Source organism: Zea mays, chromosome 9 (assembly GCF_902167145.1).
Source record: "Zea mays cultivar B73 chromosome 9, Zm-B73-REFERENCE-NAM-5.0, whole genome shotgun sequence".
Classification (NCBI taxonomy): Eukaryota; Viridiplantae; Streptophyta; class Magnoliopsida; order Poales; family Poaceae; genus Zea; species Zea mays.
Window position 1 is genome coordinate 148515309 of NC_050104.1, and position 25795 is coordinate 148541103.

The following is a 25795-nucleotide window of genomic DNA, read 5'->3' on the forward strand; positions in this document are numbered from 1 at the left end:
TATTCCGCGTCGCGTCCTTTGCCTGCGTGGGATTCAGTTCAGGTGCCTTCATATCCACGTAACCGCCTTCCTCATTCTAGTCGTGCTCGGCTTACCGGCTTGTAAAGCCTGCATGTCCGGCCTTTATAATGGCCCACATACCGTAACCGGTTCATGGCAATCGGGAATATTTACCCCCCACACTTGCTTATTATTATCCTCGGTATACTACACCACTCTACTACCACTCCCTTTAATTTCTCGGTATTCTTTATTATTTACGTATAATCCCTCTTCTAATTCCAGAAAATGATTTTCATCGTTACAAATAATATCAGTGTACCGAGCTATGAATAGATCTAAATATTTAATTATGAACAAAGATATATAACCAACGTATATCCGGTGAAAGGTGGATGCAGGACAGGAAAGACGCCGAAGAGGCGGACGGCGAGACGGGAACTGAATGGTTGAGCGCGTAGTACTGGTAGTAGCATTTCATATTCGGCCAGCCTAGGCACGTGGGTTTCCATCCCGGGGACGCGGCCCACTAGGCCCAATTGTGTTGCGGCAACTCTTATGTTTTCGTTCGTGTTCACTGGTGGAAGCCACGCACGACAAATCGTCTTGGTCTTTCCTCGCAGGAGAGAGAGAGAGAGATGGGTGGGAAAGGGAGCTCGCCGACAGGAAGCTCCGACGACCATCTCTATGCCTTTTTTTTTTCTAGCTACATATCTTATCATACTATCTAGTATATGCTAGATCTAGATATATATGACAGTTGCTATTGTATCTAGATAAAGCTAGAACGATTATAGTTCGAAATAGAGAGAGTACATATGAATATATTTTTAGAAAAAAAAAACATCTACCCAAGTCTAAAACTGCACACAACCACTTTTTACAAGATTTCCAACTAGAATATCGGATAAAGTTGTGTGCCATGCAGAGAGACATTCTCCTGGCTTGTCAAGAAGAAACAAATGATGGGATGAAAGAGATTTGATGGATGAGCACATGTATTAAAAATTTCCTTTTCAGATAGGGGGACTGGAGCCAGGTATCGCTTCCATTTTACACCCTGCAGATTACCGTTAAAACAGATTCCTAACAGTCCTCTCGGTTAGCATCCAATCTGCTTCAAGCTATAGCTAGGTTGCAACTTGCAACCGTTAGGTGGCTCGTGGCTGCTCCCAAAGCTTGCAAATAAACATTCTTCAGGCTAGAGCATCAAAAAAAAAATCCATTCTCAAGCTAACAAAGCGACTGAAGTGGGACCATCATCACATCGCTGCAGCTTGATCTGAGACATACCATCTCACAAGGCTGACTTGTGGTCCCACGCACCTCACAGGGCTGATTGCATCCATGAGTGCGGGTAAAGTGTCCTACCCACACCCAGCCACAAGATGTGGGTCTTTTCTGCACCAAAGGGAAAGTTGAAGCGGCGACTTTGTTCTTTGCCAAAAGGAAACACTACATGTGTCTCTTTATTTAGGATCTCCCTTCATCAGCCCGTCATCTCTTTAACTGGTTACCTTTGTGGCATATATGGGGCCCTGGCTGTGGCTCTGCCTCGGTGGAGTTGGCCTTGGATTCCATAGTCTGAAAACCAAAGCAGTGACGCACGGCAACAGGTTGTACTATTGTTGAAGATGGTTGGTCTGTGGAGAGTTGGTTTACGACTGATCTGACAATTGACGCACTCCAGTGCTGATCCTCTCATTCCGGTTCCATCCAGAGGCAACCTAACAAGCCCTTAGGATTTAACTGAAGTGGAAACTCAACAGCTATGTTGGTTCAGGAAGCAGATGAGCGAGCTTGCGCGGTTCTAACCTGCTGCAAGAAATGGACCTAATCAGGTTGTTTAGAAAGGTTCAGAATTAGGGTCATAATATCCACAGCCTGTACTGTGTCCTATATAACCTACCTTCCTGATCAGTGTTTTGGTGCGTTAGGCTATCTTTTGGTGGATGGACTAGCTGGGCTATGTTTTGGTGGGTAATAAGAGCCTCATTTGAGAGGCAATTAGTTGTGTCAAAGAGCCAAAAAGGGAGGGAGGGGGAGAGAGATTGTATAACTTAGCCGATTTTGTCACACAAAAAAGGGAAGGAGTAGAATGCATAACAGAGACTAGACTGTTGAAAAGGAGAAAAGGGTGGCGTTTTCACCTGCCTGATTGAACACTTCGGCTCTTTGCTTTTATAATTGATCTGGTTTTGGTACGTGTTCCACTGAATAGTACAAATAGACTGACCTCAACGTGGCTCGAAAGCGAAGATAAGATCGTTTAGATACAAGATCCTATCTGCGAAGCTCGTACAAAGATGTAGCTGAACGTTGCTTGTTTGCGCTATGATGGAGGAATATGATAATGGCGAACAATTGCGGTGGTCAAGATGCGCTGGTACTAGTAGGTCGGGTTGCTGTGACATAAACACATCTGGATGCTGATGAAAAACACATCGATTGCAATGCTCTCCATGATGTTAGTGACTGCTCACTAAACCACCTGTCTCCTCACCAACCAAGGAATCATGATCTCAAAGACCTATTAGAGAGGGATGCCGTGCAAAAAAGTGTACATTGTAGGACTGATCTAGAACATGTAGTAGCTGCTGGCTCCTGCAGCAGCATAGCAACTTGCGAATTTTTCAAGCGACAAGAAGGGATACAGCAGCGCATTATTTGTGGCTATACATACTATAATTAACTATATAAATAAAATTATATGTTAAAAAAGTCAGAATGATTTATAATTTAGAAACATGGAGGTTCACACGGTGGATTGGTATAACTTTGTTTGGCCGAATTGAAGATTTGGAGCCGTTTGTGGGGCACAAGGTGGTATGTGTTGCTATGTCATAAGACAAGACCCTCTAGCGGTTGTACTTATGTACTAGACCTGATCATGGGCAACCCGATCCGACCTGATCAATGCGACAAACGGGTACGAACCATAGTTTTTGACCCGCAACACTCCACGGGCCAGGTATAAGCCGTGATATTTGGCCCAAAATCCGACCCAACGCCAAAAAAACTTGACCCATTCCGACGTGTCCAATCGGGAAGCACGAGCCAACCCGACCTTACACTATGCACGAGTCGGACACTGGCGCCGTGCCAAACGACCCACGATCCTACCTTGATCCGACCCAAAGCCGACCCGGTTCGGTATTTGAACAGGTCTATTATGTACATATATAAAGATGTACAGAAGGATAATTTACATAACAACAACACTATTGAGATTAGAGGATGCAGCTCAAAGCTTTTACATGGAAAGTAACAACATTGTTAATATTATAGGATGCAACCCTAGGTCCAATAGAATCAAGGTGCATGGATCTTTGCTACAAATCTTTCCAAATGGTGGACTAGCCAAATAGTCATGATATCGCTCACATGTTGGAGTTGGTGGGCCTCGAACGTAACCAGATGTGCGAACATGTCTTAGAGGAAGAGTGGTTCGACCTTGGCCGTCATGGAGATGATGAATGGGTCGTATTCATACAGGAGCCCCACCAGAAGATAGTCGAGAACCTCCTCATCGCGTAAAGGAGTGGCGATGACAAGCTCGATGGCGAGTGATAGTCGCCTAGAGGGGGGGTGAATAGGGCGAAACTGAAATTTACAAATATAAACACAACTACAAGCCGGGGTTAGCGTTAGTAATAAGAAATGAGTCCGCGAGAGAGGGCGCAAAACAAATCCCAAGCGAATAAGCAAGTGAGACACGGAGATTTGTTTTACCGAGGTTCGGTTCTTGCAAACCTACTCCCCGTTGAGGAGGCCACAAAGGCCGGGTCTCTCTCAACCCTTCCCTCTCTCAAACGATCCACGGATCGAGTGAGCTTTCTCTTCTCAATCACTTGGAACACAAAGTTCCTACAAGGACCACCACAAGTTTGGTGTCTCTTGCCTCAATTACAAGTGAGTTTGATTGCAAAGAAAAGATCAAGAAAGTAGAAAGCAATCCAAGCGTAAGAGCTCGAAAGAACACAAGCAAATCACTCTCTCTAGTCACTATGGCGTTGTGTGGAATTTGGAGAGGATTTGATCTCTTTGGTGTGTCTAGAATTGAATGCTAGAGCTCTTGTAGTAGTTGGGAAGTGGAAAACTTGGATGCAATGAATGGTGGGGTGGCTGGGTTATTTATAGCCCCAACCACCAAAAGTGGCCGTTGGGAGGCTGTCTGCTCGATGGCGCACCGGACAGTCCGGTGCCCCCTGCCACGTCATCAATGCCGTTGGATTCAGACCGTTGGAGCTTCTGACTTGTGGACCCGCCAGGGTGTCCGGTGCACACCGGACAGGTACTGTTGGCTGTCCGGTGTGCCAGCATGGGCGATTCTGACTCCTGCGCACGTTGTGCGCGCATTAAATGCTACAGCAGGTAGCCGTTGGCGCGAAGTAGTCGTTGCTCTGGAGTCGCACCGGACAGTCCGGTGCACACCGGACAGTCCGGTGAATTATAGTGGACGAGCCGTTGGAGTTTCCCGACGCTGGCGAGTTCCTGAGGCCGACCTCCCTTGGCGCACCGGACACTGTCCGGTGTACACCGGACAGTCCGGTGAATTATAGCCGAGTCGCCTCTGGAAATTCCCGAAGGTAGCGAGTTTGAGTCTGAGTCCCCCTGGTGCACCGGACATGTCCGGTGGCACACCGGACAGTCCGGTGCGCCAGACCAGGGGTGCCTTTGGTTGCCCCTTTGCTCCTTTGTTGAATCCAAAACTTGGTCTTTTTATTGGCTGAGTGTGAACCTTTTACACCTGTATAATCTATACACTTGGGCAAACTAGTTAGTCCAAAGATTTGTGTTGGGCAATTCAACCACCAAAATTATATAGGAACTAGGTGTAAGCCTAATTCCCTTTCAATCTCCCCTTTTTGGTGATTGATGCCAACACAAGCCAAAGCAAATATAGAAGTGCATAATTGAACTAGTTTGCATAATGTAAGTGTGAAGGTTGCTTGGAATTTGAGCCAATATAAATACTTACAAGATATGCATGGATTGTTTCTTTCATTTTTAACATTTTGGACCACTTTTGCACCACATGTTTTGTTTTTGCAAATTCTTTTGTAAATCTATTTCAAAGATCTTTTGCAAATAGTCAAAGGTAAACGAATAAGAGTTTGCAAAGCATTTTCAAGATTTGAAATTTTCTCCCCCTGTTTCAAATGCTTTTCCTTTGACTTAACAAAACTCCCCCTAAATTTAGATCCACCTCTTAGTGTTCAAGAGGGTTTTGATATATCATTTTTGAAATACTACTTTCTCCCCCTTATTGAACAAAATAGAATACCAATTGAAAATACTCTTTGAAAAATTAAGTTTTTGAAATTGGTGGTGGTGCGGTCCTTTTGCTTTGGGCTCATACTTTCTCCCCCTTTGGCATGAATCGCCAAAAACGGAGTCATTAGAGCCCATTAAGTACTATCTTCCCCTTTGGTCATAATTAAATGAGTTAAGATTATACCAAAGACGAAGTCCGGTCCTTTTGCTTTGGGCTCTTACTCTCTCCCCCAAAGACAAGGTCCTTTTCTTGGAGCGATGGCGAAGGATGAGTTACGGAGTGGAAGCCTTTGTCTTCGCCGAAGACTCCAATTTCCTTTCAATACACCTATGACTTGGTTTGAGATGCACTTGAAAAACATATTAGTCATAGCATATGAAAGAGATATGATCACAGGTATATAAATGAGCTATATGTGCAAGTTAGCAAAAGAAATTTCTAGAATCAAGAATATTGAGCTCATGCCTAAGTTTGGTAAAAGATTGTTCATCAAGTGGCTTGGTAAAGATATCGGCTAATTGATCTTTAGTGTTAATATAAGAAATCTCGATATCTCCCTTTTGTTGGTGATCCCTAAGAAAATGATACCGAATGGCTATGTGCTTAGTGCGGCTATGCTCGACGGGATTGTCTGCCATTTTGATTGCACTCTCATTATCACATAGCAAGGGGACTTTGGTTAATTTGTAACCGTAGTCCCGCAGGGTTTGCCTCATCCAAAGCAATTGCGCGCAACAATGACCTGCGGCAATGTACTCGGCTTCGGCGGTGGAAAGAGCAACCGAATTTTGCTTCTTTGAAGCCCAAGACACCAAGGATCTTCCCAAGAACTGGCAAGTCCCCGATGTGCTCTTCCTATTAATCTTGCATCCCGCCCAATCGGCATCCGAATAACCAATCAAATCAAATGTGGGATTCCTTAGGGTCGGATTGGAATCTTGCACATATGCAAACGGAAAGCATAATGTCCGGTCGAGATGCACATAAATAAAGCAATGAACCAATCATCGACCGGTATACCTTTTGATCCACGGACTTACCTCCCGTGTCGAGGTCGAGATGCCCATTTGTTCCCATGGGAGTCTTGATGGGCTTGGCATCCTTCATTCCAAACTTGCTTAAAATGTCTTGAGTATACTTCGTTTGGCAAATGAAGGTGCCCTCTTGGAGTTGCTTGACTTGAAATCCTAGAAAATACTTCAACTCCCCCATCATAGACATCTCGAATTTCTGTGTCATGATCCTACTAAATTCCTCACAAGTAGATTCGTTAGTAGACCCAAATATGATATCATCAACATAAATTTGGCATACAAACAAATCATTGTCAGGAGTTTTAGTGAAGAGTGTAGGATCGGCCTTGCCGACTTTGAAGCCATTAGCAATAAGGAAATCTCTAAGGCATTCATACCATGCTCTTGGGGCTTGCTTGAGCCCATAAAGCGCCTTAGAGAGCTTATAGACATGGTTAGGATACTCACTATCTTCAAAGCCGGGAGGTTGCTCAACATAGACCTCTTCCTTGATTGGTCCGTTGAGGAAGGCACTTTTCACGTCCATTTGATAAAGCTTAAAGCCATGGTAAGTAGCATAGGCCAATAATATGCGAATTGACTCAAGCCTAGCTACGGGTGCGTAGGTTTCACCGAAATCCAAACCTTCGACTTGTGAGTACCCTTTGGCCACGAGTCGAGCTTTGTTCCTTGTCACCACACCATGCTCGTCTTGCTTGTTGCGGAAGACCCATTTGGTTCCTACAACATTTTGGTTAGGACGTGGAACTAAATGCCATACCTCATTCCTCGTGAAATTGTTGAGCTCCTCTTGCATCACCATCACCCAATCCGCATCTTGGAGTGCTTCCTCTACCCTGTGTGGCTCAATAGAGGAAACAAAGGAGTAATGTTCACAAAAATGTGCAACCCGAGATCGAGTAGTTACCCCCTTATGAATGTCGCCGAGGATGGTGTCGACGGGGTGATCTCGTTGGATTGCTTGGTGGACTCTTGGGTGTGGCGGTCTTTGCTCTTCATCCTCCTTGTCTTGATCATTTGCATCTCCCCCTTGATCATTGCCGTCATCTTGAGGTGGCTCATCTTCTTGATCTTCTTGTTCAATATCTTGAGCCTCATCCTCATTTTGAGTTGGTGGAGATGCTTGAGTGGAGGAGGATGGTTGATCTTGTGTATGTGGAGGCTCTTCGGATTCCTTAGGACACACATCCCCAATGGACATGTTCCTTAGCGCTATGCATGGAGCCTGTTCTTCACCTATCTCATCAAGATCAACTTGCTCTACTTGAGAGCCGTTAGTCTCATCAAACACAACGTCACAAGAGACTTCAACTAGTCCAGTGGACTTGTTAAAGACTCTATATGCCCTTGTGTTTGAGTCATAACCAAGTAAAAAGCCTTCTACAGTCTTAGGAGCAAATTTAGATTTTCTACCCCTTTTAACAAGAATAAAACATTTGCTACCAAAGACTCTAAAATAAGAAATATTGGGCTTTTTACCGGTTAGGAGTTCATATGATGTCTTCTTGAGGATTCAGTGAAGATATAACCGGTTGATGGCGTAGCAAGCGGTGTTGACCGCCTCGGCCCAAAACCGATCTGAAGTCTTGTACTCATCAAGCATGGTCCTTGCCATGTCCAATAGAGTTCGATTCTTCCTCTCCACTACACCATTTTGTTGTGGCGTGTAGGGAGAAGAGAACTCATGCTTGATGCCCTCTTCCTCAAGGAAGCCTTCAATTTGAGAATTCTTGAACTCCGTCCCGTTGTCGCTTCTTATTTTCTTGATCCTTAAGCCAAACTCATTTTGAGCTCGTCTCAAGAATCCCTTTAAAGTCTCTTGGGTTTGAGATTTTTCCTGTAAAAAGAATACCCAAGTGAAGCGAGAATAATCATCCACAATAACTAGACAGTACTTACTCCCGCCGATGCTTATGTAAGCAATCGGGCCAAATAGGTCCATGTGTAGGAGCTCCAGTGGCCTGTCGGTCGTCATGATGTTTTTGTGTGGATGATGGGCACCAACTTGCTTCCCTGCTTGGCATGCGCTACAAATCCTGTCTTTCTCAAAATGAACATTTGTTAATCCTAAAATGTGCTCTCCCTTTAAAAGCTTATGAAGATTCTTCATCCCAACATGGGCTAGTCGGCGGTGCCAGAGCCAACCCATGTTAGTCTTAGCAATCAAGCAAGTGTCGAGTTCAGCTCTATCAAAATCCACCAAGTATAGCTGACCCTCTAACATTCCTTTGAATGCTATTGAATCATCACTTCTTCTAAAGACAGTAACACCTACATCAGTAAATAGACAGTTGTAGCCCATTTGACATAATTGAGAAACGGAAAGCAAATTGTAATCTAATGAATCAACAAGAAAAACATTGGAAATAGTATGGTCAGGTGATATAGCAATTTTACCCAATCCTTTGACCAAACCTTGATTTCCATCCCCGAATGTGATAGCTCGTTGGGGATCTTGGTTTTTCTCATATGAGGAGAACATCTTTTTCTCCCCTGTCATGTGGTTTGTGCATCCGCTGTCGAGTATCCAACTTGAGCCCCCGGATGCATAAACCTACAAAACAATTTTAGTTCTTGACTTTAGGTACCCAAACGGTTTTGGGTCCTTTGGCATTAGACACAAGAACTTTGAGTACCCAAACACAAGTCTTGGAACCCTTGTGTTTGCCCCCAACAAACTTGGCAACTACCTTGCCGGATTTGCTAGTAAGCACATAAGAAGCATCAAAAGTTTTAAATGAAATAACATGATCATTTGATGCATTAGGAGTTTTCTTTCTAGGCAATTTGGCACGGATTGGTTGCCTAGAGCTAGATGTCTCACCCTTATACATAAAAGCATGATTAGGGCCAGAGTGAGACTTCCTAGAATGAATTTTCCTAATTTTGCTCTCAGGATAGCCGGCAGGGTACAAAATGTAGCCCTCGTTATCCTGAGGCATGGGAGCCTTGCCCTTAACAAAGTTAGACAAGTTCTTAGGCGGGGCACTATTTTTGACATTGTCTCCCCTTTGGAAGCCAATGCCATCCTTAATGCCAGGGCGTCTCCCATTATAAAGCATGCTACGAGCAAATTTAAACTTCTCATTTTCTAAGTTGTGCTCGGCAATTTTAGCATCTAGTTTTGCTATATGATCATTTTGTTGTTTAATTAAAGACATGTGATCATGAATAGCATTAACATTAATATCTCTACATCTATCACAAATAGACACATGCTCAGTAGTAGATGTAGAGGGTTTGCAAGAATTAAGTTCAACGATCTTAGCATGTAATATATCATTTTTATCTCTAAGATCGGAAATAGTGACATTGCAAACATCAAAATCTTTAGCCTTAGCAATCAAATTATCATTTTCTACTCTAAGGTTAGCAAGAGAAATGTTTAATTCTTCAATCCTAGCAAGCAAGTCATCATTATTATCTCTAGGATTGGGAATTGAAACATTACAAACATGAGAATCAACCTTAGCATTTAAACTAGCATTTTCATGTCTAAGGTTGTCAATCATCTCATGGCAAGTGCTTAGCTCACTAGATAATTTTTCACATTTCTCTATTTCTAGAGCATAAGCCTTTTTAACCTTAACATGTTTCTTGTTTTCTTTAATTAGACAATCCTCTTGGGAATCCAAAAGATCATCCTTTTCATGAATAGCACTGACTAATTCATTTAATTTTTCCTTTTGAGCTATGTTAAGGTTGGCAAAAAGGGAACGCAAACTATCCTCCTCATCACTAGCATTATCATCACTAGAAGATTCATATTTAGTGGAGGAGTTAGATTTAACCTTTTTCTTTTTGCCGTCCTTTGCCATGAGGCACTTGTGGCCGACGTTGGGGAAGAGAAGTCCTTTGGTGACGGCGATGTTGGCGGCGTTCTCGTCGTCGGAGGAGTCGCTTGAGCTTTCGTCGGAATCCCATTCCCGACAAACATGGGCATCGCCGCCCTTCTTCTTGTAGTACCTTTTCTTCTCCTTTCTTCTCCCCTTCTTGTCGTCGCCTCGGTCACTGTCACTAGATATGGGACATTTAGCAATAAAATGACCGGGCTTACCACATTTGTAGCAAACCTTCTTGGAGTGGGACTTGTAGTCTTTCCCCCTACTTTGTTTGAGGATTTGGCGGAAGCTCTTGATGACGAGCGCCATTTCCTCATTGTCAAGCTTGGAGGCGTCAATTGGTTGTCTACTTGGTGTAGATTCCTCCTTCTTCTCCTCCGTTGCTTTGAATGCAACGGGTTGGGCTTCGGATGTGGTGGCCTCATCAAGCTCGTTGATCTTCCTCGAGCCTTCGATCATGCACTCAAAACTCACAAAATTCCCGATAACTTCCTCGGGGGTCATTTTAGTATATCTAGGATTACCACGGATTAATTGAACTTGAGTAGGGTTAAGGAAAATAAGAGATCTTAGAATAACCTTAACCATCTCGTGGTCATCCCACTTTACGCTCCCGAGGTTGCGCACTTGATTCACCAAGGTCTTGAGCCGGTTGTACATGTGTTGTGGCTCCTCCCCTTTGCGAAGCCGGAACCGACCGAGCTCCCCCTCGATCGTTTCCCGCTTGGTGATCTTGGTGAGCTCGTCTCCCTCGTGCGCGGTTTTGAGCACATCCCAAATCTCCTTGGCGCTCTTCAACCCTTGTACTTTGTTATACTCCTCTCTACTTAGAGAGGCGAGGAGTATTGTTGTTGCTTGAGAGTTGAAGTGCTCGATTTGGGCCACCTCATCCTCATCATAGTCCTCATCCCCTACTGACGGTACCTGTGCACCAAACTCAACCACATCCCATATACTTTTGTGGAGCGAGGTTAGATGAAATCGCATTAAATCGCTCCACCTAGCGTAATCTTCACCATCAAAGGTTGGTGGTTTGCCTAATGGGACGGAAAGTAAAGGTGTATGTTTGGAAATGCGAGGGTATCGTAGGGGGATCTTACTATACTTCTTGCGCTCTTGGCGCTTAGAAGTGACGGAGGGCGCATCGGAGTCGGAGGTCGATGTTGATGAAGTATCGGTCTCGTAGTAGACCACCTTCCTCATCCTCTTGTGCTTGTCGCCTTTCCGACGCGGCTTGTGGGAAGAAGATTTTTCCTTCTTCTCTTTGTGGTGAGAAGAGGAAGATCTTTTCTCCTTCCGTTTGGAGGAGTCCTTCTTCTTCTCCTTCCTCTTGGTGCGGGACTCTTCCGATGAAGTGCTCACGTGGCTTGTAGTGGGCTTTTCGCCGGTCTCCATCTCCTTCTTGGCGTGATCTCCCGACATCACTTCGAGCGGTTAGGCTCTAATGAAGCACCGGGCTCTGATACCAATTGATAGTCGCCTAGAGGGGGGGTGAATAGGGCGAAACTGAAATTTACAAATATAAACACAACTACAAGCCGGGGTTAGCGTTAGTAATAAGAAATGAGTCCGCGAGAGAGGGCGCAAAACAAATCCCAAGCGAATAAGCAAGTGAGACACGGAGATTTGTTTTACCGAGGTTCGGTTCTTGCAAACCTACTCCCCGTTGAGGAGGCCACAAAGGCCGGGTCTCTCTCAACCCTTCCCTCTCTCAAACGATCCACGGATCGAGTGAGCTTTCTCTTCTCAATCACTTGGAACACAAAGTTCCTACAAGGACCACCACAAGTTTGGTGTCTCTTGCCTCAATTACAAGTGAGTTTGATTGCAAAGAAAAGATCAAGAAAGTAGAAAGCAATCCAAGCGTAAGAGCTCGAAAGAACACAAGCAAATCACTCTCTCTAGTCACTATGGCGTTGTGTGGAATTTGGAGAGGATTTGATCTCTTTGGTGTGTCTAGAATTGAATGCTAGAGCTCTTGTAGTAGTTGGGAAGTGGAAAACTTGGATGCAATGAATGGTGGGGTGGTTGGGGTATTTATAGCCCCAACCACCAAAAGTGGCCGTTGGGAGGCTGTCTGCTTGATGGCGCACCGGACAGTTGCCCCCTGCCACGTCATCAATGCCGTTGGATTCAGACCGTTGGAGCTTCTGACTTGTGGACCCGCCAGGGTGTCCGGTGCACACCGGACATGTACTGTTGGCTGTCCGGTGTGCCAGCATGGGCGATTCTGACTCCTGCGCACGCTGTGCGCGCATTAAATGCTACAGCAGGTAGCCGTTGGCGCGAAGTAGCCGTTGCTCTGGAGTCGCACCGGACAGTCCGGTGCACACCGGACAGTCCGGTGAATTATAGTGGACGAGCCGTTGGAGTTTCCCGACGCTGGCGAGTTCCTGAGGCCGACCTCCCTTGGCGCACCGGACACTGTCCGGTGTACACCGGACAGTCCGGTGAATTATAGTCGAGTCGCCTCTGGAAATTCCCGAAGGTAGCGAGTTTGAGTCTGAGTCCCCCTGGTGCACCGGACATGTCCGGTGGCACACCGAACAGTCCGGTGCGCCAGACCAGGGGTGCCTTTGGTTGCCCCTTTGCTCCTTTGTTGAATCCAAAACTTGGTCTTTTTATTGGCTGAGTGTGAACCTTTTACACCTGTATAATCTATACACTTGGGCAAACTAGTTAGTCCAAAGATTTGTGTTGGGCAATTCAACCACCAAAATTATATAGGAACTAGGTGTAAGCCTAATTCCCTTTCAGCGAGCCCCATGATCTTGCGAAGAAGTCAACGGTAGACAAATCATGTTTCTTCGATGTAGAAAGTTCCACATGTATTTGCACCATGTACGCAAGTGTGGATGATAAAAATTTCTTTCAGAGAGAGTCCTATGCCTCCTTGGAAGACATGATACTGACAATGTCATAAAAGGACTTTCTTGGTCATCAACGAGAGAATGCCACTCAATAGTTATTGGTCTTGATCATAACAACGAACATACGTTGGATAGGGGACTTTAGCGCCACCTATGGCCATCGATGTGGTGATCTACTTTTCAGGTGTGCCATTAGATCCACCAAGGTATCCCAAAAACTTCAAGCTTTGTAGATATGGAAGTAGTTGAGAACACCATAGGAAGAAATTAGATTTAGCCACTCGAATCACGATGACTTAGTGTATAGAGATCAACAACATGGTGATAGAAGTAGTGGCACATGGGAGGAGGAAGAATGATGTGTGGTGGATAATTAGAAGAATTTCCTTGGCTTTGTACCATGTTAATATGGCATAAAGTAATACCCTACATGGGTTGTACTCACGTATATATAGAGAGATATACTTGATGATGATTTACTCGCCCTATAAGGGCACAGAAGGATGATTTACATGATAGTTAATAGCACTATCGAGATCAGGGGACACAATCTCAAACTTTTACATGGTAGGTAACAAAACTGCCAAATTTAGCAGGCGTAGCTCTAAACCCAACACCACAAACAGAATCAAGAGTGCATGACCTTTTCCTACTGTATATAACTTTCCATCTTTAACATTGTCTATCATGATCGGTGTATTTGTGCCACCCATGGCACCCCTGCCATTCTGCTAATCTTCTTTTCCCTTTCCATGGCAGTTTAACACGCTTCTTAGGTAGTGTTTGGTTGAGGAGTCAAGTAGAACAGAGTCGTTTCATTCCTGATTCTAGTAACGGAGCGGCTCTGTTCTGTGTTTGGTAATCTGGAACGGAGCGACTCTGTTTTTTGTTTGGTTGCAGAGTGAACGGAACGGAGCGTGACTGTGAGAGCGGGATGAGAACGGAGCGGCTCCGTCCGGTTGATTTTTTGGAGCGGAATGGTTCCGAATCTGAGGAGAATATTCTCTAATTGGAGTTCTGTTCTAGTTACTTTGTAACCAAACAGGAACAAAACTAGGATAGAACGGCTCCGTTCTACTTGACTCTTCAACCAAACACTACCTTAATCTGCGATTTCTTTGTTGTGTCATTGTTCTAACCGTACTTGAAAATCAGTTGACCACAAATGACATTGTTACTAATTAAATGCATATAGGGTTTCCACGATGGAGAAGGCAACGATACCAATCTTGAAAAACCACCTACCCACGGTTTAAACTTGGAAAGTGAAGCGTGCATGTATCTTGCTCCGGTGCAGAAATCATCTATATCGAATGAACCTTTCCTTTTGAAGAAATAAAAAAACATGGTGTCTCATGCTGTATAGAGTATGTATAACTGATATTTAATATATGATCTCTCCAGGGTATCTAGGGGCTAATTGAAAAAAAAAAATTACAAGAGACGATCCGTTCGTGAAGAGTCTGTCTCTAAAGGACTCTCCATACATAATATCTCTTAACTGTATTTATTGTTTGAAAGTTCAGATTTATATCATATAATCTTTTAACTGTCCTTTCTACTTGTAAAGCTAAATGGACCGTCTCAGGACTGTATGTACGTGCCTTTTATAATTTTAAGTTGTATCTCGTGCTAGTGCTACCATGATTAATGCTACATTGTAATAATACATTCTATTCGCTGGTCGCATTGGTATCCTTGCCCAAGGCGGGGCGCAGCGGAACGCGCCCACCCCGCGTCACGTAGGTGGAGCGGAGAGAGTAAAACGTCACGTATTTGGGAGTGGGGAGAGTTCGTTAGTACGTCCTCTACCGGGGTTTCTGGCAATTGATTACTACACAGGTGCCGGTGGTTGAATTATGGAAGTAAAAAAAAGAGGCCAGCATAATCTACACCCTCCGCCCACCACGCCCATGCATGACAATCATGTGAAACCATCTTAAAGCTGCGACGTGCTCACGTGCACGCTCTTGTACGTACCAGATCCTTGTCCTTGGATTTAGCTTATATACAGTAGTTGTTAGTACATCAGTTTAGAGCACCATATGTTGACGTGTCGCCCGATCGATCCTGCATATGTGAACATGAAAAGTATATACTGTGTTATCACGATTTGGCTAACTCCTGAATAGTCAGCGGCGGTCCTAATATTTTTGGGGCTCAGAACAAGGTTTCAAATAGAGGTCCTTTAAATTATTTTTAATATATAAATGTTACTAATTAAACACTCAAAATACATCTAAAAATATTTATATCAAATAATAAGTAAATAAAAGAATATATATTATAGTATAATTTTTTTCTAAAAGTTTAGATATTCATTATTTTGTTGATGGGCTATTCGATCACATGACTAGAATTAGGCCTTATGAATTCGAGTGCCCGCGGCGACCGCCCCTCTTCCCCATCCTCATCCTCAGGGCCACCACTGTGAATAGTAGCGCATCGTGAAAAGTATTTCGCGAAAACCTTGGGAACAGACTAACCGTACAAGCAGCACGTACGTATATATGCTGTGCCTCTAATTAAACGTGCACATGGTTGGTGAAACGTGAACATGCATGCACAGTGACGCCCATCCCATAGCCATAGGTCCGCCACCTTGCGATTTGGACGCACGTCCGGTGGTCACGCGCTCTCGCCCCGTCCGGACCAAAGAATTCTTACGTGCCGTGCGTGCGACACAGAAAGGAAAGCCGGCCAGAACACCAGATCCGATCAGAGCGCACCCGGGCCTGGGTGGTCCACTGCATCTCCAATCCACCACCTCTGTGTCTGTTGTTGTGTTATATATACGTAGAACTGCACCATTTATACACTAGTTAGTAGTACATCAGACCAAGCATGATATGTACGTAGAACTGCAGTACTGCACCATAGACCCATAGTACCAGCACAACACCCTACCTGCTTTGCCACTTCGACCAGGGGGCAGCCAGGAAAACGAAAACGCACCTCACTCCACTCGGCACAGTGGCAGACCAGATTTGAGCCCCTCCTGACGATGCAATAGTGTTTTGATACAACTTTTATTTACCACATATTTTCTAAAAAAATAATTTTAAGTACATTGTGAACATATGAGGTACCATTTATTTCTAAAAAAAAGATCGCGCGCGCACACACTTCTCGAAACAAACATACTCTGATACTCATACTATTCTCGGATATGTAAGATCAGCACGTGAGAATTAATCCGTGACAAAATTTCGAATGGTTTTGTTTCAGGAGACTCTATTAAAAAAAGGTTCAAAGTGAATTGTGCTGGCTGACCGCCAACGGTTGGATAAGGGAAGAAAGTGTATAGCACAGTAGTATACAAATACAGCGTTGAATATGGATCAATGGATGGCATCCCCACGACCCCACCCCACCTGCCTGCGATAGAGAGGCGGAGACAAGGGTACATTAATAATTGGCTAAAAGAAATGTCGCTCGCTGGTACACCCATGCGGCCATGCGCCATGGTTCAGCTTGAACAGGGGAGGAGAGCAGAGCGAGAGGGCCACTCGGGTTGGTTAGAAGAACCCAATGCAAGTGTGAGTGAGCTGACGGCACGGCGGACGCGCTCGCCTCTCCTCTCCTCTCCTCTCCTCTCCTCTTCTTCCGGCTCTCCCTCTCCGCATGCCATTCCAACGCATTACCGGTATTTTTAGCCGCCGGAGGAGACGGGTAGCTGCGTAGCCACTAGCGAGAGAGAGAGGGAGGGGAGAAACCATAGCTCCTGGCCGTTCTGCCTGCCCATCCACCGCGGCGCCGGCCGTCCGTCTCCCGTCCACATCCCTCCTCCTCTCCTGCAAGGTTCCTGTGCGGTATGGTATGCTAGCTCGGCTCCCTGTGGATTCCCCCCTCATCCGGAATGTGATGGCGCGGTGGATGGTGTTTTGATCTGTGTTCGCTTTTGGCGGATCTGGTCGCGCGCAGTAGCGCAGAGGGGTCGGAGTCGGAGTCGGAGTCGGAGAAGATGATGGGCGGGTTCCTCTCCAGGGTCCTCCTGTAAGCGCTCCCTTGCTCCGAATCTTGTAACGTCGGTGTTCTTTGTAGATTGACACTTTGAGGTTGGAGCCTTATCAGAGGCACCAGTGTTCCGGTTTTAATAAATCTGTTTTTTTTTTCAAATTTGGATTTGTGGGGACCCATTCGGAGAGTTCAGCAGCCTCTCTCTTGGTTTAACTTCACTCATTCGCTCCTCCTTAATATGTTGCTTTCTTCAAAACAAAACAAAACAAAACAAAAAGAGGAGGAGATGCGTTCGTTATTGTCGATTTGCCCACCCTGGCCTCTTCGCCGGAAAATGAGGCTGAGAGCACGCAACCATTCGGAAGTATTTTATTCTTCTCGAGGAGCATATGGGGGCAAGTTTTTAATTCATTGCACAACGGTCAATGGTTCTGTTCGTTTATTCTTCCGGTCCGACTCATTCTTTTTGAAGATGATGTTCTAACAATCATATCTCTTCAAATGGTTAAGATCGGAGGATACTCTCGTATGAGTTAAGATAGGTCAAACTGCTATGCTCTTTTTTAAAAAAAAATCTTTGGCCTGCTTCATCAAGAACTAGATTTGATCCTGTTCATCTCTGTGTTGATGAATTATCTACAGTTTAGCTATAAACGCGTCTGAAATGTTAGTCTATTGAAGGATACTTTGATACTGAAGCCATGCAGCTTTAAATTGCCAGCTTTTCTTTTTTGTGGTTTATTACGGATGAATAAAAGGGGAAAAACAAAATAAATAGTCTTTTACTGAAACATCAACTTACTATACGAGGAAGGACATGCTTTTGTCACGATATGCAATCGCTAACATGCCATTTATCTTGTGGCATTTGATGTGCCGATTTCCTGTAGGTTGGCTTTTGGCTATGCCTATCCTGCCTACGAATGCTACAAGACTGTTGAACTGAACAAACCAGAGATTGCGCAGCTCATATTTTGGTGTCAGTATTGGTAAGGCGTTTCAATAAATTATTATGCGGTCGCAATATTGACTTCCGTGAACAATCTGCCAAATTTAGGTTTGTTTCCTGTGTCTAGGATTTTAGTTGCCCTGTTGACAGTTTTGGAGAGATTCGGAGATTTCACAATATCATGGTGAGACTGCTTAAGCCTGTGATTTTCTTCAGTTCATTGACGAGAAACTAACATTTCTGTGCGCTCATGTTGAAGGCTACCGTTCTACTCGGAAGCAAAGCTGATGTTCTTTGTATACTTGTGGTACCCTAAGACAAAGGTCTTTAGATTGTCCTTTGCTTCTTCTATCTCACAGTTTAGTTTTTGGCAACAGGCTGATGTGTGCTTTCATTACAGGGAACTACGTATGTTTATGGAACTTTCTTTAAACCATATATTTCTCAGCATGAGAATGAAATCGACCGGAATCTCCTTGAGCTGAGAGCTCGAGCCACCGACACGGTTGTACTTTATTTTCAGAAGGCTGCTTCGGCAGGACAAAGTACTTTCTTTGACGTTTTAAAATATGTTGCTGCCCAGTCACCTTCTCAGAAATCAAGGCAACGCCTTCATCAGGTGTGTGTGGATCAAATGCACTATTACTCTCTTTTTTGTCAAAAAAAAATCCATTGAATCATTTGTTGTTCAGTGTTCATCATGTTTACTCAGATGCTCAAACTTTTTTTTACTGTTCTTGTTCTTCTCTGATGCAATATTGGTCATGATGCCATAGGAAGGAATGTAGTACAGAAATGTGTGCTCTGGTTTAACTGATCTGGCAGTGTTTATCTTGTTAGCCATGTTAAAATCATGCTTTGATGTCTTCCAGGATTCACAGCAGCCGCCACAACAACAACAACCACAAGTGCAGGTGCAGCAGGCGCAACCACAAAAACAAGCAGCACCTGTTATGCGCAGAGCATCATCTATTGCTGCTCGGCAAGCAGCAATGGCACAGCAATCTCAGGAGACTAAACCCGTTTCATCTTCGCCCAAGATCAAGCGTCAAACATCAGCGAGATCTGGTTCAGTGGCATCCACAAAGCCTCCGGTAGCTGCATCCGCGCTAAAACCTGGTGGTAGCCCAAAGAAAGGCGAGGTCAAACCTGCTGCCGACCCAGTTCAAACTCCAACCACAGGTGCCGATTCACCGAAACCCGAGCCTAGCGCCCCATCACTCCCTGGAGCCGAAGGGGTGGACAAGATGGCCATCGACGAGGCCAGTGGTGACGCCCCAGAGGGCGCAGAAGAGCTTGACCCTGCGCTCGAAGAGGAGACGCCGATGGAGGAGACGATCCGTGTGACGCGCGCCAAGCTAAGGAGGCGCACGGCCACCGAAGATCCTGCTGGGAATTAGCTGTAGGCCATTGTTTTTCCTTTCCCTGCACATTGTGTTGATCTTTTTTTGGGTTTTAGGCTGTCATGTTGTTTGGTGGAATGGAGATGTGTTGTTGAATTGGTTCTTTGTGACACAGTTGATTATCTTGTTTCTGTGCTTTTTTGGTGCCCTTTTCTTGTTATTTAAGTTGTAAGTAACACTTTCTCTCCGCATGTGAATACAGGTTAGCGGCACGAGCAAAGAACGCATGCAATTGCAACATTATACACTTCAATCTGGTCACTCCCTGAGTATCTTCGGGATGTCACATCCAGCCGCAATTTTCAGCCGGCAGGGAAACAAGAACAGCTGTTTTTCTATCATTCTCTGTGTACATGTATCTGTTTGAGTCCCTGGTACACGCTGCAGTTAGTCTGGCAGAAGCTTTTCCTATAGTCATTGGAAGGCCCTCAGAACTTTAACATGTGATACTAAAACTTAGTCAAGTTAATTAGAGCACGGTAGAATCTTACATTATACTAATAAGTACTAAAAGTTTTATTGACGTGCAACTGATCAGAATTAATTATGTTTAATCTCTATTATTTTTCTAATACACTACTACAAGATAGGGACTGTAATCTATATACGGTTTTGATAAAGTTGTAGAAGAGGTCGAAAGATAAATAAAGGAAAGGCAAAGCAGAAAGAAGAAAAGGGGCAGAGGCAATGGCGACATTTCGTCAGATTTCTCCCTTTATTACACACTGTCAGAGTAACAGCCAGCTAATTGAACTTTTTTTTGCTATGTCCGCCAGATACAAGATCATTTTCCGTGTCCTATACCGAATTCTGCTAATATTTTTTGAAAGTGTCCTTCGACATCGTAGGTCCATGCCAAGATGCCACAGCCCACGACGACTGCGCTCCGTTGGAGCAGAACCTGAAAGCATCGCAATCCTAGCTAAAACATCTTATCCTGAGCCGTTGACGATATATAGAGGGCCAGGGCCTGCCCCGTGCATCTTTACAAACTACGAGTGAATTGACTCCAAGTCAAAGGGTGCCAGCAAATCGACCTGTTTGTCTCGGCACGTACGACCGATGCCTCTGGAATGATCCTAACCTACAACTACAACTGGCAGTGGCAGCATCCGCTGCCGACCTCTGGCTACCGAGAAAGGAGAAATTGTTCAGATCGTTTGCAGGCTTCCACTTACCTTTGTTTCACAACCCTACTGGCGTACGTACGAGCAGGTGGTGAGTGAGCTGACTCGTGGTACATCCCATAGCGAGGTGAACGGACAGGGACTTGGTCGCCGGCAGCTGCTGCCATGATCTCGCAGGTCGGTTCTCAAGACGTGTCCCTGCGTCAATTTGTGTGGCCCGCCGCTGTACAGAAGCTGACCGTCGTGCACGAGAATTTGAATAGTGCATGTGTCATTATTGCCTTTTGTCTGATCACAGACACTGCCATGCGGCAGCATGGTATGCTATCTTGTTGCAAGTTCGCCACATGACAAGATCCGAAGACGCTGGCGATCTGCTCTGCTAACCCGATTGACATACAAGTTTAGAATAAAGCGTTCAAGCTTTTCAGAATTACGTATCATCGACGGCAACCTAATAATTATTCTAAATTCTGTTTTGCTTGGGGATGCGCCTACGTCGAGCTCGGCGAAATATGTTACCCCGTGCAAATACAGTCATCCAACCAGATGTTTCACTGGAGTCAAATGCTAACCAACCAGATGTTTCACTGGAGTCAAATGCTAACCAAGTGAAAGTTTGCAGGAACTTACCTTCATTCCAGATCTGAAAAGGCCATCGACAAGTGGTACTTCTTGACACAACACAACACGCTACTTCACATAATTTAGTTGCGCGCCCCAAATGAGCAAACCAATGGAAGGAACAATCATCCAAGGTCATCCGAGCTAGAAATTGTCTGAAGAACACGTCTCATTACTAGGATAATGAGATGCTAGGACCTAACTAGGCCTTGTGCCTCTTGGTCTTTGCTTTAGAAGCTACAAAATCATCGTCGTCGTCGTCATCATCTGTGTCATCACTTGCCTTCCTTTTCTTCTGAGACTTCAGCTTTCCAGCACTGTTTGAAGGCATAACTAACTTCTTTGCAGATGAAGGCAGTGTCTTGGCTGGAGAAGAAGGAATTCTCTTCGCCACAATTGCTTTGACTGGTGACTTAACCTTCTGACCTTGTTTCTTCTCAAAACATTTTCTAGCCACATCCACCGGGAGCAAACCCCATTCCATCAACCTATGCACATCCAAAGAATAATTGAATATATCAGTTTGCTTCAATAAGAACGTTCATGCATCCTTGAACCTCTGACACCGAAGGATAGATATATTAACACAGACTGCAGAACAACAAACACGGTTCATAAATATAAATTCAGGTCTGGGGGTGGTGTCAGCGGACACTTGATCAGATAATGGTATCTTCCGGCATGTTGTAGGCGCACAAGGTAAGATGGAAAGTTAGTACATTCTATGGCATCGGAATGATCTAGTCTAGTGATGAATTTGCTGGGAACTAGCTCAAACCAAGACACAGCAACTACACACAAAAAAATGGTCACCAAAAGATTCTTTTTCATAACAGAAAGTAAGAAATGCTAGAGGCCAGTTTTTTAATAATTAAATTTAAACCAAGTAGAAGGCTTAAATTTTGGCATTGTGTTTCTTAAGGAATTCATATCAGAATGGCATGGTTTAAGATAAAAGGAGTTATTTCAGGTAACATTAGTTTACCTTCCAGAAGATATTACTTCACAAGATATATTTCAACTAATCTAACATCAACCAAAATAATGCTAAATATTAAAGCAGTGAGGAGAGGTAAGGCAACTGACCCCCTTTTTAACTTTTAAACGGTAAAGCGTAAGGCGAGGCGACACCTTAAATCTATTTAAAAAGTAGGAAAATATTGATATTTGAGAAAGTATTTAGGACAAAAATAATAATAAAGAAGAGAAAATGATCAATAAAAGAAAAAAGACTAGCCAGCCAGCCAACAAATCAGCCCAACTAGCCCATTAAGATTAGGTTAAGCCAACTTCCTTTCTCCTCCCTGGGAGCAACAAAACTCCCGAGCGACCAGCGTCTCTCTCTCCCTCCCCCCGCTTTGTCCCTATGTTCGCTCCTCTCTCCTTTGCCGGCGCCGTGCCGCCACCGGCAGACTCTCCCCCACTCGCCTTAGGTGCGGAGTAAGGCGAGCAGGACGCCTTACGTCGCTGGGGAGCGTGCAGCTGCCGCCGCTGCCAGCCACTGTCAGCCTATCCCCCACTCGCCTTAGGTGCGGAGTAAGGCGAGCAGGACGCCTTGCGTCGCCTATGCGACGCCTTAACAACTATGTTCACAACATTATGGAAGCACAAAAAGGCATGGGCCAGAACAACAAAGGATGATCCATTTCGTGAGAATCACATTCAGATTGGTCTTTGCATGCAGGTTTACATGTTCAAAATTAGAGCTGCGCAAATACATGCCTAAGTTTGCTACGCTACAGCTTAATCATGACATAGTGTCTTAGGCAGCTGTATGCTTCAGACACAAACGTGGTGCACCACACTTTCTAAGCACCCTGTCCCACGTCAAACTTTTTTTCTAGCCTGGAGAAGTTGCCTTACTTGTGGTACCCTTAGGGTAAGTTTGGGAGCAAGGGGAATGGAAGGGATTGGAGGGACTAAAATCCCCTTCATTCCCTTTGCTCCCAAACATGATGCATGGGGATTGGAGGTGATTGAGGGGCATATAATATGCCCCTCAATCACCTCCAATCCCCATGCATCCAAACAAGCCCTTAGGCATCAACTAAACAGGATGTGCAGAATACTATGTTGCCTGCTACATCATATTATTAACAAAAGCTGTAATAACGAGTTACAAAAAACCTAGAAAAAAAATCTTGTATATCCTGTTGTTTACACAATTACAGAATGTGAGCGTTGTTGCCATACAGCCATAGTGATGTGTCACCACTGATTATCTTGCCAAAGCTGTGGCTTGACTGCTTGACAAACATTTTGAGAAGATGAATAGATCTCAAAAAGTTATGCAACCATTGGCAATGATTTATCAAACATGACATATTAAAACTCAACCGGTAGGAGGAAGACCACCCCACGGTATTATATTAAGGAAAGGATCAATCGGAGCCCTGATCGAAAAAGGTCACGAAAGCTGCCCCCACCCCCCTGCAGCATGAGGGTCCGCCCCCTATAGGCTAGATTCTTACTTGTGCTTTGAGTCCTCCCAGCTCCTACATGAGGATCTGCCCCCATAGGTCAGTCCATCTCGTGTGCACACAACCAGGAACCAACGAGTGTCCTTTTTTAACCTGGGCATGTAAGTCGCTTCCACTGGGATTCAAACTCATGACCTAACAAGTGTTACTCAGTCCACCTAACCAACTCAGCTAGAGGCCCTTTCGCATATGATATTTTATACCATTGGTTTTTATGCACTAGATTGGTCTGTACTGATCCAACATGATATGGGCCACACTATAGCTACATCTAGTTTAGCTTGTGACACAGATCTTTACGAGCTTATAAATATGTGGTATCTCACCAGGTTGCAGCCATGTCACTGGTGGGGACCTGCTCATAGAGTGATTCATAGAATATCCTCAATGGATCCCTCTGCATAAAAAAGAAGATTAGCTGCTTTGCAGATGAATAACAGATTGGAGAAGGTTAGAATGGGCATACTTCTTCAGGAGGATCATGCTTCTGCCCTGGCAAACCATACACTTTCCTCTCTTTCTTAACCTTCTCTCCCTTTACAATGGCCAAGGCCAACTTTGCCTCTTCTTTGACACCCACTCGTTTCTTCCTTTTCTTGTCCTCCTTCACCAAGTCACAAGATAATAAGCAAATTTACAACACAACAGGATATCAACCTAAGTACAAGTAGATTGCATACCTTGAGATCTTCCAAATCTTCATCTTTAATTTTTTTAACCTTGGATGTCTTGGCATTACTTCCAGCAGCACCTGCACTTTTCTTCTGCGCCGTTGGCTGAAAGGTGCATAGTTGTTAACTTCAAAACAAGAAGGTAGGGAAATATAGCTGGGAACAATAGGGCGTGAAAGTTGCAACCATGACAAAATCATCATCAGAACTGACTTCTTTCTTGACTTTCGAAGAAGCCTTCATATTGCTATTGTTGCCTTTCTGCTTCTCGTTTCCCTACAAAACAGGACAGGGCAACGTTAGCTTCTGTAGAAAACACAAGGGGGCAGCTTAAAATCGGATTTTGGCCGTCAGAATCCAATTCTGTCAGCCAAACACTTCTCTTCTTAGTCTGGTTTTGTGAGAATCACTTCTGGGAAAATCACTTAGTTATCACGTTGGCGGGAATCCGTCGCTTCCTAGATCATAAACCCTATAAACCCATTATCTTCATCCGCACGTAGGCACTACGATATTCGGATTGTCGTGAGAGCTAGATTATCCGCGAATCGAGGTTCTCACAAGAGCTCTTCAGGAAATAGGCCCAAGAAAGACCACGATAGTTCAGCAATGAAGGGCCACATCATGCCATGTACTCATGCCATAGCAACAAAATTTAGTGAAGACTGAAATAATGCATAGTAAAATTAAGTCGCAGCTCAAAATCAACAACCCTCAATTTTGAACTAAATCCCAAAACTTCCGATAAAATTCCAAGGCACACAGATAGGTCCCGAGTTATCACAACATTGGCCTGGAGACCAGGGCGGGGCATATCTGCCCGACGGAAAAGATTGGCCTCTGCGCTTACAATTCCACAACATCCACAAATAAAGTTCATATAAAACGAGCTAACCAAAGATAACCTAGCAAAACAAATATTATCCAAAAAAAAAAAAAAACTCTCAAGACCTAGCGTCACTCGCACTGCGACGCCCGCCAAGCCACAGACCGGAAAGCAGAGATCTGGGGTAGAGGCAAACAAACCTTCTTAGCCCTGGAAAGTGCGAGCGGAACGTTGTCCAAGTCGTCGTCATCGTCCTCCTCCTCCTTCTTGACCTTGGAGGCGCTCGCATTACCCGGTTTCTTGGCCCTGGAAAGTGCCAGCGGAACGTTGTCCAAATCGTCGTCATCTTCCTCCTCCTCCTCCTCCTTCGGGGGCCTCCTCGCGGCGGCGGCGTCCTCTCCGGCCATCGCTAACTCGCGCGGCGAGGGTTCGCTTCGCTTTCCTTGTTATGCTGCGGTTTCTGTTGCCTATCGCGGGGAAGAGGAAATACTGAGGCAGGGCCACGGCCCGCGACTCCGTCCGGACTCCGGAGCCTGAAGACGAGCATGGCGCGGCTCGGCGAACCGGCCCATATAGAAACGATCCTGTAATGGGCCCCCTTCGGACCCACAGAGGTGCTTAATTATGGTCAGTGGACCAGAAGCGCCTGGAACCTTGACAGTCGACTGCCTCTGTAAATCCCTCGGTCCAAAAGACGAAGAAAAAAAAGGACGGTATCTGTTTCGCTTGCC

The 25795-nt window shown here is 44.8% G+C and overlaps 2 protein-coding genes across 7 annotated transcripts; one reads left to right on the forward strand and one right to left on the reverse strand.

Moving 5' to 3' along the window:
- Positions 1 to 16469: 16469 nt before the first annotated feature.
- LOC100217240 (receptor expression-enhancing protein 3) lies at positions 16470 to 19831 on the forward strand. 6 transcript variants are annotated; one of them, XM_020543526.2, is made up of 8 exons: positions 16470 to 16841; positions 16949 to 17020; positions 17875 to 17973; positions 18061 to 18117; positions 18193 to 18256; positions 18334 to 18552; positions 18806 to 19335; positions 19539 to 19831. In XM_020543526.2, exons 2-7 carry the CDS (start codon positions 16989 to 16991, stop codon positions 19331 to 19333), a joined length of 999 nt encoding a protein of 332 aa, XP_020399115.1. In that variant the 5' UTR covers positions 16470 to 16841; positions 16949 to 16988; the 3' UTR covers positions 19334 to 19335; positions 19539 to 19831. The 6 variants fall into 6 exon arrangements, with proteins under 6 accessions (XP_020399115.1, XP_008658203.1, XP_008658204.1 ...); XM_008659981.3 differs by lacking the exon at positions 19539 to 19831 and having other exon boundaries at positions 18806 to 19496; XM_008659982.3 differs by lacking the exon at positions 19539 to 19831 and having other exon boundaries at positions 16483 to 16836; positions 18806 to 19496.
- A 1253-nt stretch (positions 19832 to 21084) lies between these two features.
- On the reverse strand, positions 21085 to 25584 carry LOC100276864 (uncharacterized). The gene is made up of 6 exons (NM_001367317.1): positions 25265 to 25584; positions 24425 to 24514; positions 24248 to 24343; positions 24034 to 24171; positions 23894 to 23964; positions 21085 to 21575 (listed from the first exon to the last, which is right to left on the reverse strand). The coding sequence occupies exons 1-6, from the start codon at positions 25469 to 25471 to the stop codon at positions 21290 to 21292; spliced, it is 888 nt and encodes a 295-aa protein (NP_001354246.1). The 5' UTR covers positions 25472 to 25584; the 3' UTR covers positions 21085 to 21289.
- Between the last annotated feature and the right edge of the window lie 211 nt (positions 25585 to 25795).